Below are 19,064 nucleotides of genomic sequence, written 5' to 3'. Positions count from 1 at the left end.
ATGCTGCCTGTGTATATATGGAGTTAAGGGAGTACATATGAGGTTAACATAGAGCCACTTTTTTATTAGCATGAGCCTCATTATTCAGAAACAAACACCCCAGTCCAGTTTTTGAAGCTATATTCTGAACAGATTGTGTTATATTCTGATTGTAATCATATACGCTGAAGTCAGATTTTTAGTTTAGAGAGAGTTCTTTGTGTATGTTAGAATTACAATATTTTTGGCATGGTCCTACCCCCATGCCAGTCAATGCAGACAAATACATTTTGTTGGATTCCTATATTCCATCTTAACTGTCTTTAGAAAAGTGAGAAAAGATCAGGTTCCATCCTGATCAGGTGCAACCTGTCACATAACATTATTCATAACCACAGTTTGCATTTTACATGGATAAATATGTCCCTGGCTAACTCTACAAATTTATCTTCCCCAGACTATATCTGCCTCAGGTGTATGAATCCAACAAACTATTCTATCTTTGCTTTGGCTTTTTCTGTCTTGGAGTGTCTGCTGCTATTATGAGATGGAGTCTGTTTCTCAAAAGACTAGGGAGAAGGGTTTAAAATAGTGTTTCTCTAACTTGGTTCCCCAACTGTTGTTGGCCTGCAATTCCCATCATCCCTAGCTAGCGGGACCAATGATCAGGGATGATAGAAGTTGTAGTCCCACAACAGTAGGGAACCAAATTTGAGAAACACTGATTTAAAATATCTCATTTAAGAACATTTTTGTATAATCCAGTACACATCTATTATAACTACCCGGTATTTGTTTGTCAAATCTGAGCTTTTTCTACTTTTTTGTGTTGTTTCCTTTGTGAAAAGGTCATTCTAGATCAGGGGTTGTCAACCTGGTCCCTACTGCCCACTAGTGGGCGTTTCAGGATTCTAGGTGGGCGGTAGGGGGTTCTACGGCATAAGCTGAATCCTCCTTCCATCGAGCAATGGTGGGCAGTAAGGAAATTTTACCATCAAGAAAGATGCATTAGTGGGCGGTAGGTATAAAAAGGTTGACTCCCCCTGTTGGCTCTTAATACCCATCAGCATGGCTACTAGTTGGGTGATGGGACTTGTAGTCCAACATCATCTACAGTAAGGTTACCAGACGTCCCCGTTTCCTGGGGACAGTCCCCGGATTTACAAATCATCCCCTGACAAAATCCTATCATTCCTACTGAAGTTGAAAAGTTTCCTCAAATTCATTGGGGGGAAAAATCTGGTGACCTTAATCTAGAGGGCCATAAGTTAGCACACACACCGAGCTCTAGATAAAGATGGATACAAATATACAACTAGTGACTCAGTATTTTGGTATTTGAGATCTCCAATAAACAGTTGGTACCATTCAGACTACACCATTGGGATTCTTGCCTTTTTCTTTAAAATGTTAAAATTATCTTTTACACTTAGGCTTTTTTTATTACATTAACGTTATGGCTTGATGCTTCAGGATTCAAAGTTGTAGGGAGGGGAATACAGTAGTACATTTAACTTGCACTAAATCATATGTAATTATGTTTTCCCTATTTTATTTTGTATGCTGACATCAGAGACATAGTCCTGTAAGTATTAAATTATATTTACCATAGTTTACTTCTAATTAAAGTCTTAGCCGTGTGGGGTGGTGATTGTTTTGAGTGTGTGCATACATGTGTTTCATGGTGGTGAACTTCAAGCTTGCTTTTTTGCTACACTTCCAAGACACTTTGAAGCGTTAGAGGCAATTGGCCCCTGACCTTATATTGTGTGAGGTCAGGGACAAGGGGACAGGTGGCTGCCTCTTGTGGAGCAGTGTGGTCCCCATGACAATCATCTGAATTGGGGCACTATGTGAATTTCATATGAGCAGCTTTTTTAAAAAACAAAAACAAAAAACTGCATTTTGTTTCCCTAGCTGCTCTTGATCAGTAATTTACTTTCATATCAGCCCAGCACAGATTTCTCAGGGTGGCTTCACAATTTGACGCCTAAGCAGAAGCTGCTCCCACATGGCTACTAATGTGCCCGCAGGTTATTTCAAGTAAATACAGAGTGGCAGCTGCTTGGCTTTAAAAACATCTGTCAACAGTATTCAGCCTTGGTCATGAAGGGGAAAAAGGAAGAGGACCAACTTAAGTGCCATAAAGTATTGGCTTGCAATAGAGAGCAGTCATCACGTTGCAGCAGTTTTAGGCAGTCTGCATGGAATGGGATGTCCATATCGTGAAAAGCCACCATTGGTTAATTTTACCACAGATTGCAAACTTAATCTCCAGAAGATCTACCCAATATTTCACTACCTGTCTCTACCAGTTACTTTGCCTGTTAGAGGTACTAAGCCTAATAGCTAGTGGTGGCTTTGGAATTTATCTGCCAACTCTTTAGGAAGAAAATATTTGTTCACTAAGCGTTGTTCATTTTTGTTATTTTCCATCTAGGCACAAATGAACCGGAATTCATCCAGTAAGTGTGTGTGAACTGCTGACCATCATCTGGTCTGTCTTATATTGGACTTTAACTTCTTGTTCATGAAATCATTCCTTTATAAATTGTTTCTTGCAAATGGAAAGTTGTATATGGTGGGATATCAGGGAGTCCTAAATCAAGTTGTCCCCCCCCCCCCCCGCTACCATATTAATGACTTTAATGACAATTCACTTCCCTGCCCTCACCCACAGAGTGCAAAAGTCTGCCTACTTTTGGTAATTGTCCGAAACATAGATATATATGTCCATAATAAAATTGATTAATAAAATGACTGTGTGATATTAGATGGTTTTAATGGAACTCTTAAAGAATCTGACAGTAGAAACTGTACTACACATTAAAGCTTAGTGTTTGCATCCTGACTTTAGGGTCAGGCTTTAGGTTGCAGTCCAACTTCCTTTGGTGCCAGGCTTGCGGAGAGGATGGATTTGGTGGAGATATCCCTTCAGGCACCCCTGCTAGCATGGAGCTCTTCATTCCATTTGCTGGACGGGCAGAAGTACTATGGGATCCCCTGGGGCAGTAGCTCACAGCTCCAAAACAAGGGTGTTCTAGGGTGGGGCTAGCCCATGCTGGGATCTATTTGATCCTTAGCTTCATTGATGTCACTTGATCACATCTGGCCCAATATGGGCCCAATTGCTGTTCCTCTGCCTTCTCTCCCAGGCAGCACCAAGTGATGGAGCTGTGGTGATGGCTCTGTTACTCCACCATGCCCTGCTGCTGCTCAACCAGGATTCGGATTGTCCTGTAAGCTATTTCTAATAGCACTTTCAACTTTAAAAAAGGAATAATATATTTGTCCTGTTAAACTTTTCTAAAACCTTATAGGATATGGTGACAGTTTGTACTTGCTGTTAAAAGAACTAGCCTTCATTAGAGCAATGTGTATAAAATATGTGGCAAAGCTCCTCTCCTGTGTGCTGGTGGTGCTCAAAGAAGACTTAGCAGTATCTAGCTTGGCCCTAAAAGGAAAAACATTAGAGAGTTGTGATCTCCCAGCTTTTTAATTTTGGAGCTGGGCATTCAGAATCAGGACTGAGGCCTAAGGAACTACAGGTTAATCCCCCATGCTATTTTCAGCTGCTATTTCCCCATTAGGGCAATCATACAAGTACACTAGTTCCTTAATGGGGTAAGTAGGAGCTAGGGAACCTTTGCAATTGGCAGGTTGCCACATGACAGAGTGATTTACATGTTCCCATATAGAAGTGACTTCCATATGGAAATTTGTCAGGTATTAGTTACCTATTAAATACTTACTGATTTAATACAAGTTATTAACCTTTAACTGTAAAGACAGGCTTGTACCTCAATTTTCCTTCTGAGCATGTTCACAAATCAGGATTTTCCCACAGGCCTGTTCTCAATGCACCTCTGAAAATCTGTTTTTGAGAGCTGGAAGTCTCTTGAGAATGGTGCAGGGGGCTATAGAAGGAGAGAAGTTGTTGCAAAAATCAGCCGTCTTCTTACATGAGCAGAAGAGCAAAATAGAATCCAAGCCATAGTTTGAGAAGAATATTGTAATGCCTGTGTCCTACCGTAAAACTATTTTGAGATCAGCATCTTGCAAAACTCGCTTCCTATTTATTTTTCTATTCATATCCTGTTTTTTAAAATTTGGAGTCTTCAAAGAGGCTCTCAACATTTATAAAATGCATTGGAAACATTAAAAACTATACATCTTAAAAACCAACAAACTGATTCCGTTTAAGCAAACATTTGATGTCCTTCCACACCCATGTCCTTCCTGGATTTCTTCTCACACAGCAATTTTTGTTATAAACACTTTTGGCAAAAGCAGATGATTGATACTGTGATGCATTTCCACTTCATGTCAGTGTTTGAGTTGTTTTGTATTTCATCTTTACCATTTAAAGCATTACTTTATAAAGCTGGCTGATTTTGTTAATTAAATGTCATGGCTTTCAATTGTCATAATATCTTTTAGGTGAAGAATTAACAAAATCAAAGCTTTCTGCTTCATCTAATGAGTAAGTTTCACATTAGGCATTTATTTTTATTTGAAGAGTCACTGACTATTATGTTTGAAGGGCTCCCCCCCTTCCCCAGATTCCTGTGTCCAGTGTTCAGTTATGATGTGATGGTTTAGGTGTAGGCTGCTTGGGACTCCAAAAGATGAATTTCTGCATTTATTTATTTTTTCATCCTTCACTTTGGCTGCTTACCTGACTCCCCTTTTAATTTGTGCTCATATCATATGATACATAATATTTCCAGAATAAAACAATCAAGATGAAAATTTGATAATTACCTGTAGCATAAATACGATGTACATAGCTTTTCATCTGAAATTTTATATATGATCTGCCAGAAGAATATAAATCACTTTCTTGCTGTCATAAGCCAAAATATTTTTATTATCCATAAGTTTTTTAAAAATTGCCTTAAAGTCAACCTAAATTCTACAAGACCATATTGGGAAAAATAATAGCATGGTTGCAGACCAAGGCCAAAAAGAATCAATTAACTTGCTAGCCATACATGATTCCATCCCCAACCTGAAGTCCTGCTCTTATGCAGTCTTAAAGCTGAATCAGAAACCTTAAGAAGCTGCCATTATATAGGAAGTTCTTCAGTGGAGTGCTAAACAGATTGCTTTGTCAGTGCAAGCATTTATGCTTGTCTGAGGGAATGAACTGCCCACTCCTCCCCTCATGCATTGTTTTGGGAGTTCTCCTGCTCTTCCTGAGTAAATTTGGGAGTGCAGGGGACACGTAGTGGAACCAGGGGAAAGCCCAATTGTACTAATGGAACGGGGGGGGGGGGCAGTTAGTTGAATCTGGCCCATACTTCTTGTGTGTGAAATGTATTTTCTACCTTGAATCAGAAGGTTTTTTAAAAGTCAAATAAAACAGATTTATGACAGAATTTGATTCAGATGCTTACAGAAGGGGTTTCATTCCATCCACTTTTTCCAAATGAAAAAAAAAATAGTATAGCAAATTTCCATATGTCCTTATCACGCAACATGCTTTACTTTTAAAAAATAATTTAATCATTGTTTGGTCAACAGTTGTTTAATCTTATTTTACAAACACACAAGTTCCCAAAGTGGTTTAGGGCACATAAAATAGAAACATCAATAGTAACATTGGCATGTCAAACAATTGACAATTTCAGGGACTATGTCTATGATAATTCAATAGACCATTAAACAGTAGCCCAGCAGTTCAAAGCAGTGCACAGATGTAAAATTAGATTAAGGCTACAGTATTCACCCAACTAAGCTGGCAGTAAACCCCATTGAATTCAGTAGGGCTTATTTATGAGTAGAAATAGTTAGGATTGCGTTATTAATTAGCCTCAAAAATGGTAACAGTGAATTAAAAGCTATAAGAATGATAATACTTTATATTGATTTAAAAAACCACTAGTATTCTCCCTTTCAACATTTGTAAGGGAAAAGTTTCTGGTATAAAACATTTAAGTATGCATTATTATTATTTTAATATGCATATGCAGCTTCAACTGTTAGTTCAGTTCCAAAAACATACCTGGTACAATTTATATTCATTTTATGATGACTTATAGGAAGGGGAACAATGACCTCCTGGCATGGGATCCACTCTTTAGGAATTCTGGTGATTCATCCTCAGCAATGTCTTCATCTTCATCAGGTAGGTTTATTATTAACAGAGAAAAGCCTGTGGAAATGCCTCTTTTTCCATTGGAAAACTTTAATGACAAGTGTGCAATGTAAATAGGGTTTTCAAACGTAGTCACAGTAATGTCAACTTACATATGATTTCTAAAAAAGAACATGCTGATAAAGAACATTCAGGTCCCACTTACTGAACACAATGTGTTCCCTAGAAAGTATTTGCATAACGAGTCCATGATTTCCATTGATTCCTATGGGTATATTTCTAATCTGGGATTTTTTCTGATTTCTCTCATCACTTTTTCAATGGTTTCTTTTTGAAATGACTGTAGCCAAACAGACAAAGAGAAAAATTGATTTGTCCAATCTTTCCTCCTTTGATTTGTCCAATCTCCCTCTCTGCATGGTTTCTGCCTGAAAATGGCTCCAGCTCCCCACCCCACAAGTATCAGTGATACACACCAGGTCACCCCATTCATTCATGATCAGATCATGGATCAGCCTGGTTTTATTACAGACAGTAATGAAGATGCTGCTTCTTGATTGAATGAAGCTTTGCTTTTTATTATATACTTGGCACTCTTATAAGGGTTCTCAAATACAATGAACAATCCAAGGAATCTGAAGAAAAACTACCATATTTGCAAATAAAAGAAGAAACTACTTTAGCAAGTTTGCTAATATCCTGTCCTAGATCCAGCACCCTGTTTCATGTGTACTTGTGGAAGGCACTTCCATATATTTATAGACAGGAGTTGTTTATTATCTTTCTTCCAGTAACAAATAGCATTTCCTGCTTCTAGGAAAAGATAATCACATTGAAAGTTCAAAGTAAGACTTTCCATTTCATGTGTGCTTTGCCCCTGAGTTGCACAATGAACAACTTAGATCTGACCATTATTACAAGTTTATCTGAATCAAGTAATTTGGTTCCATGCAGTCTATTTTTTATGTTATGAGTATAGCTAAGTAATGTTACTCCTTACAATTGCTGTTAATTCATAATCTTGGAACAATATACTTTCCAGTGCTGCTTTTTAGAGTAGTATTCATACTATTGTTACTACTTGACCACCAATGTTATGGTCAGTACTATTGAACTGTTTAGTCCAGTAGTTTCTATGTTTAAATTAGTTTTCTATTCCAATAATTAGTGTACTAGAATATTTTATTACTGTTCGTAAATGTTATAGAAATATATTAATGTTTACTATTGCCTTCCAGCAAGACCCACTACCCCTCTTTCTATAGGTACCTTAGTGCCTCCTCCAAGACCACCTTCTAGACCAAAGTTGACTGCTGGGAAACTCAGTGGAATTAATGAAATTGTAAGAGCACTGCAACTTGCCTAAAGTTATAGTTATCTCTCAGTGTAGCTTTTCCCACTTAACTTTTGTATGTATTTATGCTTTTGCATTTTGTTTTCAAGCCAAGGCCATTCAGCCCTCCTTTGACCTCCAACTCCAGCCCACCTCCTTCAGCTCCTTTGGCACGTGCAGAGAGCTCCTCCTCAATATCATCTTCTGCTTCATTAAGTGCAGCAAATACACCTACAGTTGGTAAGGAAGTCCATCAATGGTTCCCTGTGTAGTATCTAATTCTAAAACTTTTCTAGCCTTTGAAAAATGGATATAAAAGCTGTTTATAAATCATTTATATGAGATGTGAAAGAATTTGTTTAGGAATAAAGGAGCTACTTCAAAAAGGGTCTCTTCACCAGGGATGCATGCATGCATGCATGCACACACCACACACACACATTGCAAGCATTCTATGCCAGGATTCATTTTAGCAGGATTTTAGATTTTTTAGGTGATCTATATTTTTCTACAAGTGGGATATCTGCATGATAAAGCCTATAAGGTACTGATAAGTTTCTTTTTGGAGAGAATACTTGTTTTCATAGGTGAAGTTCTTCTCCCTCTGCGAAAAAGCTTTTTTTAAATAGCTAATTATTAAATTGGTTGTCTGGTGCTGTTCATGATAACAAGCAATTATCCAAACAACTTTTTCTGGATTGATTTTCAAAGGTATTAAGATGCAGCATTTGACAAATCTGGCCTTGCTCTCCTAAAAATCATTGTATCAGCTGAATGGTCAAACATTTTTAATGTGTTCACCAGCAGTATGTAGAATGTTAAGCTGTTGTCTGGGGTTCATGTTAGCTGTCTCATAACTTCCAGTTCTGCCTCTTGCTTCAGGCCAAGAGAAATAAACTTATGCAGCTTGCTTCCTTCCTTCCTTCCGTTGGTTGGTTATAAGTTGCTTTGGGTTGCCTTGGACAAGATTTAGTAAATAATAATAATATTTAACCAATTTATTTTTGTAATACGTAATTTTAAGTAACATATTTAAAGAAATCACTTCTTCCTTTTCATCACCATCTTCCTAAGTAATCTTTTTTAAAGTTACAGAACATCCAGAATTACTTGGCATTTATTCTGTTTTATACGTTATTGTGAAAAACGTCTAAAAGTAAAGCCGTATTCAGTGTGGGGATTACAATGCCCAGCTGGCTTTGCCCCCTACTGTGCTTGTGCCAGGCCTGTCAGCATATGGTCCCTGTATACATGATCTCAACCCCTCAAAGCTGTCTGTGTGAGAGAAGGGTGTTCTGCAGATTGGGTCTACAAAGCCTTATTTCCAAGGAGCAAAGAGGGCCAGTAGGTGTTGTTTCAGTCTTCCACCACACATAGGTATTATGTCACCTGCATTACTCTGAAACATTTTGTGGCTGTAGAACTACATGGTTTCTTGTTCTTTTCAAAATGGAAAAAATGATGTGATTATCTTACTTTCAAGTGGGCAAGGAAAAGTTATTTTTCTGCAGTCATTATAGACGAAATGGAAATAATTGACATTAACTGGTGGAGTCCTTTGTTAAATATAGACTTGTTATCTATATTAAATGGTTGATACGATGTTATACATCCATCCATCCATACATGCACAGGTATTGCACTAGGATTTAAAATCTGCATAATCTAATATTTGTACTTTAGTATTAAGTCTTACATTAATAATTAATGTCTTTTGAAATTCATAGCTGAAGTAATCCATCTTTGAAGTTGCTAACATGATAGGAAATGACATCAATAAACTATGCATTCTAGGTATTTCACGTGGCCCTAGCCCTGTCAGCCTTGGAAACCAGGACACTTTGCCTGTTGCAGTGGCCCTTACCGAGTCTGTTAATGCCTACTTCAAAGGAGCAGATCCCACAAAGTTAGTGAAACATTTGTTTTGAATTTTAAAACGGATTAGGGTTTTTGTTTTGTTTTTTACTTTGGAAAAAATAATGGAACTTCAGAAGTGAAATTCTAATGTATATTGTCTAATGTCTATTTGGATAAATACATTGCTGATGAAAGTATGGATTGTGTTGTTAGATAACTATTGAATGTCATTGTGCCTATACCTGCATCAGACTTGCTACACTTACCTCTAAGCTTTTCAGCTTTATTTGTGAATGATTCTTAGGGTAATATTAAGTTGTGACTTCCAACTTGTACAGCAGACTTCTGTATTTATATTTATATACCACTTTTCTACATTAAAAGGCATAAAAGCTAACAATGTATAAGAGCTTTCGTGTGCATGCACACGAAAGTTCATACCAAGAACAAACACAGTTGGTCTCTAAGGTGCTACTGAAAAGAATTTTCTATTTTGTTTCGACTATGGCAGACCAACACGGCTACCCACCTGTAAATGTATAAGAGCACATAAGAAGCCATTTCAGAGCCTACGGTATATATAGCATTTATTACCTGTTTCTGAAAGGAAACAAGTTGGGCAAGTTGTCCTCTTGAGGGAGGGAATTTTACAGTTCGGAAGCTATCACAGAAAAAGCCCAGCTCCCAACTGGAGATGATCTAGCATCCAAAAAAGACCTCAAGCAATATTTCACTGTTTGACCATAATGGGAGTCATGAGGCATTCCAAAGGTACTCAGAACTTGTGCTGAATGTTTAGAACTTTCTGTTGCAATCTCTCCTAGTTTTAAAATTGCATTATAAATGAGCAACCTTAGTAAATTTGTATGTTCACTAATACTTTTTTGCAGTTAGATTGTTAAAACAACAGACATATTTTTTTACTAAATGTAGCATGCATCCTATAGTTTGTTGTAAAAGTAATGCTTGTTATTTTACATCTTTTTTTTAGATGTATTGTGAAAATCACTGGTGATATGACAGTCTCATTCCCAAGTGGAATTATTAAAGTTTTCACCAGCAATCCATCTCCAGCTGTGCTCTGCTTCAGGGTAAAAAACACAAGCAAACTAGAGCAGGTTCTTCCAAATGCACAACTTGTATACAGGTTTTGTATTTTTTTATCTAATAGCAAACTATCTAATCTATAAATGTGCTTTGTTGCATTACTGTATTACCTTTTTATTTATACATTCTCTGATGCTGAAGCCCTGTTCACCCTGCAAATATGCTTTGGTAAATTGCATTGTATATTTTATGCTTGTCGTCTTTTTCAACATCTTCATTCCAATTCTAGTGTTACTTTTAGAGATTTAATAAACTTGCAAGTTTGCATTAGAGCTCACCTAGAACAAATTACTGAAAAAACCTAATTTTAAACCATAAACATTTTTCATAGTACCAAAATTCACAGCTCCTTAAAAAGCTCCCCCACCCCCTGCCAGGTTCACCACGCAGAGTGCACATTGCATGCACACATATGATGTAGAAACAATTCCCAGAGTGGTAATTCATAAAGCAATAGTGGGTCCATGGTGTCTGAGAACTAGATGAATGCTAAATAAATGGTAGTGCTAAATAAATGCATAGCTGCAGTGTCAATTGACCATAATGACCACAGTAGTAGTGCGCTATTTCATGGATAGTAGGGTGCTATTTCACCTCCTAACTATGCTGGTATTCATTACCCCGTGAAGCTAGTTGCATTTCCTCATATGGTTTGATATTACAAACAGATTACATAGCTTCATTTCCTCAAGGCAAACATCTAATGCTTTTTGTGATTTGTTTTATTTTATTCACATTATTTTTCAAAACATATTAAACCCCTTCATTTGAGGAGGGATTTAATCCAGGTTTGAAACATGTTAGAGAATAGTTCAGACATCACTCATCACATCAAACTGGAAAACTAAAATTGTATCACTTGTAAACGCGTAGGTACAATCTTAACTTGTTGTTGATTTGTGCCTGTGTGCCATCATAAGGATATGTGTCATGAGTCCCCAGAGGTGTTTGGCTTGCAGGTTGAAAGTATGGCAATACATTCTATCTGAATTAGACCATAAACTTGACATGAGTCAACAGTGTGATGCAGCAGCTAAAAAAGCCAATGCAATTCTGGGCTGCATCAATAGGAGTATAGCATCTAGATCAAGGGAAGTAATAGTACCACTGTATTCCGCTCTGGTCAGACCTCACCTGGAATACTGTGTCCAGTTCTGGGCACCACAGTTCAAGAAGGATACTGACAAGCTGGAACGTGTCCAGAGGAGGGCAACCAAAATGGTCAAAGGCCTGGAAACGATGCCTTATGAGGAACGGCTTAGGGAGCTGGGTATGTTTAGCCTGGAGAAGAGAAGGTTAAGGGGGGATATGATAGCCATGTTCAAATATATCAAAGGATGTCATATAGAGGAGGGTGAAAGGTTGTTTTCTGCTGCTCCAGAGAAGCGGACACGGGGCAATGGATTCAAACTACAAGAAAGAAGATTCCACCTAAACATTAGGAAGAACTTCCTGACAGTAAGAGCTGTCCGACAGTGGAATTTGCTGCCAAGGAGTGTGGTGGAGTCTCCTTCTTTGGAGGTCTTTAAGTGGAGGCTTGACAGCCATCTGTCAGGAATGCTTTGATGGTGTTTCCTGCTTGGCAGGGGGTTGGACTGGATGGCCCTTGTGGTCTCTTCCAACTCTATGATTCTATGATTCCTAGGCATTATGGAAATTTGAGGGTTGCTCTGCAATTTACTAGCTTTCTGCAGGCTCAGGATGTGCCATATATCTTCAGGATTGTTTTTTAAACAATTGACCGTTCACAACACACAGAGTACCTCATTTCTGAGAAACTACAGTCTTCATTTTGGGTTTACTTATGGATTGCACTGGTCTCTTAATCACAGTCACCTAATTATGTTCTGAGCCACTGAATAAAAAGTTGATTTCTTCACTCAGTACAGAACATGTTCATTGTGGGCAGCTGCTCAAGCTCGACAGAAACTGCTGTGTAATAGACACATATGAGAGTGATTAAGGCTACTGTCGTAGACCAGCTGTCTCTCTTACTGGACAACATGAATTTCTCCCAGGATATGCTGTTCGTGTGTTTAAAACGAGCATGATTTATTCTACAGGGTTTTACATAAGTATAATTTGTGCAACATATATTATGAAGTAAATTAAATTCATCCTGGGCTGCTCCAGTCTGTGTGTTACAGTGGAAGCAGACTTCCAGCTACTTCATATAGTACCCACTGTGTAAAAATGCAAAATTGAGTATAAAATTGTAGAGGTAGTGTATTGCAACATTTTTACCATCATACTTTATTCATTTACTTACATACTGCTTTTTATTTATACATCATAAAGCAGTTCACAATATGCATAAAACCATTAAAATAAATAAATAACAGTTGAACTTTCCAGATAGTCATATTATTTCAGCAACTACAGAAGCCAAAGAATTTACATATAGGGTGCTGAGGCAGAGAATGTGTGAAATGCCAAGTCCTTCTAGTATTAGCCTCTCTGCTACAGCAAAACATCATGAGCAGAGACAAAGTCACTGTTCTGCAAATATGCAAGAGTTCATTTAGTTTTAATCGATGGGTTCCATAGCAGCTCCCATTTGTCTGTGTGATCTTCTGCAAAGGTATAAAACAGTTCTTCTGTGTGTGCTGCAAACCCTTTGGATCCAACCCCCATCCATAGAAGTAGTTTAAAAAGATGGTTAAAAACTTTGTATTCCTTGTTTTGCAAAACATTTCCAATATGTAAGAAATCTAAAACCTGTGTTTTCACCAACTTTTTTCGCACAGTGATCCATCACAAAGCGATTCCAATGTGAGTGATTTTTGGATGGACATGCAAGCTGTTACAGTCTACCTCAAGAAGCTATCGGAACAAAATCCTTCGGCTTCTTACTATAATGTAGATGTTCTAAAATATCAGGTAACTTTTTATTTTTATTTTTTTACTTTACTTACACCACACTAGCTTGGCCTTGCATCTAACTGCAAAAAAGCAATTGACTCTTCCCTTGATTAATTTGTTCAGACTGTTTTTCCTCACAATGTTTATTGAAACATTCTGGTATTTTCTTTTTAAGGCTCATATATGATAACCTAATACTTCTGATCTTGGCTGTAGTCCTAGCTGCAACATGCTGTTTGTTGCCTTTTTTGCCCAGATGGGTTCAAAGATGAATATTTTGCAGTACTGAAAGACACAACTTGGAGCCAAGTGTTCATAACTTCAGCCTGTGCCTTTATCATATAAAAGTATTTCCTGGCAACGTAGCCATTTCAGGACTTTTATAGTAATGTGGTTAATTTATACATTCAGTATTAAGTGTAAAGTTTCTGATTAAGTATATTTTGCAGAGCACAGCACAAAATTGAAACTTTATAGTTTTCAGTATTGGACCTAAAAGTCATTATTTGATTATTTTCAAAGGTATCTTCATATGGCATCCAATCTACACCTCTGAATCTTGCTACGTACTGGAAGTGCAATAGTAACACTACTGATGTAAGAGTCGATTACAAATACAACCCGGCCTCTATGGCAGTGCCAACTATGCTTTCTAATATACAGGTCATGGTTCCAGTTGATGGAGGCGTAATGAATATGCAATCACTTCCTCCAGCAAAATGGTAATTTAAAAAAAAATTATTATTTTACTGCTGATACTACATAGAATTCATTCTGCTGTGCTGCTGCTGTTTTACATCTGAAACATTGTGAAAAGAAATCTTTTTATTTTTAATTTTTTCACTCTATGGTACTGATATTAGGGATGCTGTATATCTCCTGAAAGATAATACATAGAAAACTATGTTTTATGCTTTAGTACAAACCTTCAACAAAAGAATGACTTTTTCAATATATTTTAGACAACAAAGTTAATTTCCTTGTAGTGCCCGGCATCTAGCATATTCCTGTTAAGTAAAAAGAAAAAATTAAAGTTATTGAAAATATTAAAATATTTATTTATTTATTTAAGCAATATATATATCCTACTACGATTGTCTCTTATCAGCTTATAGGTATACAATACCAAAAAAAGTACAAATCAATTTAAACTATAAAATCAAACTTCAATTAAAGTGTCTGCTGGAATTAAAAAGAGAAGTCGTCAATAGGCACTGAACTTTCAAAAGGATGCCGCCTGTATGACCTTTACTTGGAAGGGAGTTTTATAAAAATTTGCCATTAGGCTGAAGTCCAATAACCAGACTTTACTTCTTAACAGGAATTCAGAGCAGATGAAAGCCTTATGGAAATTGTCTAGTATTTCAGAAAAATCAGAAAATGGAGGTAAGAAAGTATTTTTTAAAAAAATTAAAGTTAACCAGTGTATAATTATTTCTTGTTTATCTTCTATTTCAAATTTAACAAGAAAGCAGTGGAAAACTGATGCACACTTAATGGTGTGTCTAGTATATAGATAATTTTATACATTTTCCACATTTTTGTATGTATTATATATTTATATCAGTGTATTTACATGTCTTGGGGGGCCTTTCAGGTGGAAGGTCTCTTTTGTTCAAAAGGCACTTTTATGATTTACCTTACCTTCAAAAATAAACTATATATTTGCAGTTTCAAAGTTGGCCATGGATATTATAGGCTGTCGCTTTGGTCATCAAAATAGCAATGAGAAATAGCGGTTTTGCCTATTTATCCTAAACTCAATAAAAGGAAACCATGGATAAGTTTGAATGAGTGAGTGTGCAAGCGCAGGTTGTGAAAATGTGGTCACTTCCTCCTCTAGTCCTTGTAACACACTACCTGGACCCAAGTCAGCTGATCAGTGCAGTCAGTGAGCTTAATTGGAAGCTTAAATTCCCAGTTGTTCCTTTGCAGCTGTGTCTTAACCACCCCACATTTGACATCACATTACATCAGGTGTAGAGCAAGTGGATGTGGTTTGAGGGAAATGGCATTGCAAGCCACATTAGAAGTCTTACTGGGCCTAAATAGATCCGTGGACTGGAGGTTCCCCACTGCAGATGTTGACTTTTTATGAACTGAAATGTACATGCCTGTATTATTGACTTATCAAGGTATCCTCCAAATTATTTTCCATCCAGCTAGATGTTGCATTACAAATCAAATCCTTAATTATTATTCACTTTGTGTGTTTTTCTCCCTTAACAGGCTCTGGCTCCCTCAGAGCCAAATTTGACCTTTCAGAAGGACCCAGTAAGCCAGCAACACTTGCAGTGCAATTTATCAGTGAAGGAAGCACACTTTCAGGAGTAGATGTTGAACTAGTAGGCACTGGCTATCGGCTTTCCCTACTTAAGAAGAGATTTGCCACTGGTAAGAAGCATAATCATAATATGGCATACATTTCTTACTTTTTTAAATCAGTGGGATGTGGTTAATGCAGTACCACTTTGCCCTTGCATGGAAGTCAAACATACCCCCTGAAAGTACACTGTGACTCACTGGGGTTCTGCTACACTCAGAACCATGAGTGCAAAGGGAATATGTTTTTCTATAATGTAGTAGACTCAGGAGAGTTTCCCCTGCCAATCACAGTGCTTTGACACGAATCTCCCCTTCACATTTTACAACATTTACAATGGCAAATACCAGTGTATGTTCTACAAACATATCTGTTGAGAAAAGTGTGTGGGGAAAAACCTTCTAAGTTCTGTACTGACTTGACATCTTGGAATATAAGCAACTGAGTGCTCTAACATATACAATTCAAACATTGAAAACAGTGCCACAATTTTTGGCTGGCTGCGTTAGCCAACCAAAAATTATGATTGCCTGTCCCTGTCTCTCCCCTTGTTGGCTTGCTCCCTCCCTGCCTTTCCTGTAAGTAAGGCTGGTAAAAGACTTGCTGCTTTGGTTGAAGTTCCAGGTTTGGGGAGAAGAGTGGAGCTTATGTCACCAGAGCACAGGAACCTATTTGCTATGGCCAGTGGAAATGTGAAAGCATACCGTATTTCACGGCATACTAGTCGCCACTGTGTAATAGTCACACACACCTTTTTCGGACCCCCAAATTGGTCCCAGAGCATTCCCTGCATAATAGTCACAGAGGTAATTCTGAGGCAAGCTGGGGGTAGGCACAGGGGGCCCCTGAGGCAGTGAGGGCTGGAGTCCAGGCCCTCATTGGCTTGCCAGCTGGAGGAGAAAAGGCAAGGTGAAGCCAGGGCCGGGCTACTACTGCTGCCATCTTGGGCTTGCCAAGAAGAGGAAGCAGCGGGTGGGCAAACGTCTCCACCGCTCATCCACCACTTTTCTCCGCCTCTGCACAAGCGAATAGCCTTGAGAGACCTAGGAAGAAAGAACTCTTAACAATGACTGAAGATGCCGCCTCTCCCAACAGAGCTTCGTGCTGGGAGAAGGCAAAATCCAGCGAAATGGGTGACGTCTGTGCCTTTTGCTTTGTATTGCAACAGTGCCCTGTTAAGAGAACTGGAGTCCATAGCATGTTGTTGCTTCTTACCATAATTCACCTCATAATAGATGCCTCCCCTTTTTTGGAAGGGAAAAAATGGCACAAAAAATGTGTCAATTACGCAGCAAAATACGGTAATTTAAAAATATACCCTTAGTTCAAGAATCAATAAATCATTTATTGTGTTTGACTGAAAGCCATTACAAATTCAATTATAGATCCGCAAGTCAATTAAAATCTGTTAAAAGAAATACAGAGTTATACATCAATTTACAATAAGTCAAATTAATGAATCACCTGCACAGTCTACAGCATTGTCTTTTAGCATGAATACTTTTAGCAGCTTTAGCAAATAGGGCTGTTTTGTATGTGGCAAGTGGATCTTAGTTGTTATCTTTAAATAGAAGAAAATTGTAAGTAATTAGTATAACTGTTTTTCACTTTATTGAAAAGGTATTAACTACAGAAGCTTTTTCTGTCTTTCAGGTCGATATATGGCAGATTGCTGATGAGCCAGTGTGGGGGGAAATGAGTTCTCTCAATGAACAGAAATTCACTATTTTACTACCTTTCCAACACTATTTTAACATGCATTTATTTTTTAAAAAATGTTTTGCTTAGTTTTTGAGTCTTATATCCAACAAAAATGCACTTTCCAAAATAAGTCATTTAAAACAAACTCTATTTTATTAGCACTGAAGTGAACTCCCAACACTATCTGTAGGTGGTCAGCTGAAATACTGGGAAACAAGATTACGCAAATGCTTAATACTTATGTAGCCTCAAAGCCAAAATAGCAGTCATTTCTGGTATTTAAAAGGTGTGGTGCTTTGTGATACCAAAAGCAACCACATTATTTTAGCTTTCTATAAATATTACTGAAGTATACTTTTTCAGTTTCAATATTGCCATTTCATTTAAAAAGTGGCAAAGTAATTTTTGTTTCATTCTTGTATATTCATGTGCCATATCTGGTTAGAGATATGTATACAAAGTAACTTGATTTTCATATACCATATATAATTAAGTGTATATTATTTTATAAAAGATGGTTTTAAAAATGTAAAGTGCAATGGTTTTTTTAAAAAATTGCAACAGACAACAGATATTTACTTCTGCCATTAGTTAACTTTATGGGAGTTGTAATTTTTAATTAATGCTGTAGATTAATTTATTTTTATATGGAATGTGTAACATTTGTGCCTTTTTAAAACTGTGCCTATCAAAATGTCTATGTGCCTCTTATTTCTTTTTTTCAATTTCTAGATCTTCCATACAGAAAAGCTGATGTTTTTCTGTGTAATATGTACAACTACATAATTCCCTAAAGCAGGGATTTGGAAGGGAAACTTCAAATAACTCTAAAACAGCCACTAAAATATTACATTGCTTCCTTGTGGGTTGAATGCAATAAATGCAGCCACTGTAAAGGGAACTGCTTGACTTTTATATATTCACAGAAAAACAACTTGATATCAAAATTCAACTTCAGTATCACCAAAGATGTGTAAAATCCTGAAGGTGTGTTAAATAAGTTTAAAACAATTTATACAAGAATAATTATAGCATTCCCTTTTGCGAACTATAAAGTTTTGAAGTTTCAAGTGCTTTCAAAGGTGACATGAATGTAAATGTAGTAGCTTTAGAGAAGTAATATTTGTCAATGTTTATTTTGAGCAGAACAAAAATTGTCATTCATGCTAATTTCAACAAAATTGATACACTTAGCATTTGAATGTTTGGATTTATCACTTTTTAAACACAGTGGCTCTAAACATCAACAGAAGTGATCTAGTGGGATCATTTTTAGCACAAATTAATACTTTTAAAGCTTGTTATGTATTGTGTTGTTAAGAACTTGTTAAATCCTGAAATAAAAATTTAAGGGGGTGTGAAATTCTGTGCACTTCTGAATTGCAGTGTCTAGGGGGGAAATAATTAAATATAAAAATGCTTATGGAATCAGTATTGGATTGACCAGTCAGCTTTATATATAAAATGTAAATATATAATGCTCTTAGCCACAAATTTTGGAGAATGGAAATACAATATAGGGGCTGCAACTAGTGGCAAGAGCATATGTTAATGCACATGTTACATAGATTTCAAAGGAATTTATATTCAAGCTGAGCCAAGTATCCTGTCCTTCCCTCTCCCCCACTTTAGTCTCCTGCAAAAGGAGACAGAATATCAGAGATTTGGGGGAGACAGGAACAAAATTAGGAATTTCTGGCTGGAGGATGGGCTTGTGTTACAAAGTGGCTGAAGGTTTTTTTCATTTTTAACAAACAGAAAAGCAAACTCTTTACTACCATTTCAAGTGGTGTTGCCCTGAG

General features: G+C 37.1%; 1 protein-coding gene across 2 annotated transcripts in view; it reads left to right on the top strand.

The window, feature by feature from the left end:
• FCHO2 (FCH and mu domain containing endocytic adaptor 2) overlaps positions 1–18,756 on the top strand; it is a 69,997-nt gene extending 51,241 nt beyond the window's left edge. Inside the window, exons 14-26 of one of the 2 annotated variants that reach the window (XM_033164786.1) lie at positions 1,553–1,564; positions 2,420–2,444; positions 4,420–4,462; positions 6,024–6,109; positions 7,318–7,421; positions 7,523–7,652; positions 9,207–9,318; positions 10,261–10,416; positions 13,124–13,256; positions 13,761–13,960; positions 14,560–14,624; positions 15,468–15,632; positions 17,215–18,756. In XM_033164786.1, coding sequence (XP_033020677.1) covers positions 1,553–1,564; positions 2,420–2,444; positions 4,420–4,462; positions 6,024–6,109; positions 7,318–7,421; positions 7,523–7,652; positions 9,207–9,318; positions 10,261–10,416; positions 13,124–13,256; positions 13,761–13,960; positions 14,560–14,624; positions 15,468–15,632; positions 17,215–17,237 — 1,254 coding nt within the window. In that variant the 3' untranslated portion in view covers positions 17,238–18,756. Of the gene's footprint in view, positions 1–1,552; positions 1,565–2,419; positions 2,445–4,419; positions 4,463–6,023; positions 6,110–7,317; positions 7,422–7,522; positions 7,653–9,206; positions 9,319–10,260; positions 10,417–13,123; positions 13,257–13,760; positions 13,961–14,559; positions 14,625–15,467; positions 15,633–17,214 lie in introns of those variants that run through there. The other variant, XM_033164787.1, reaches the window with a different exon arrangement.
• The last annotated feature ends 308 nt before the right edge of the window (positions 18,757–19,064 follow it).

The sequence above is a fragment of the Lacerta agilis genome, chromosome 11 (genome assembly GCF_009819535.1).
Source record: "Lacerta agilis isolate rLacAgi1 chromosome 11, rLacAgi1.pri, whole genome shotgun sequence".
NCBI lineage: Eukaryota > Metazoa > Chordata > Lepidosauria > Squamata > Lacertidae > Lacerta > Lacerta agilis.
The sequence above is the reverse complement of the archived record's forward strand: the minus strand, read 5'-3'. Positions and strand labels throughout refer to the sequence as shown.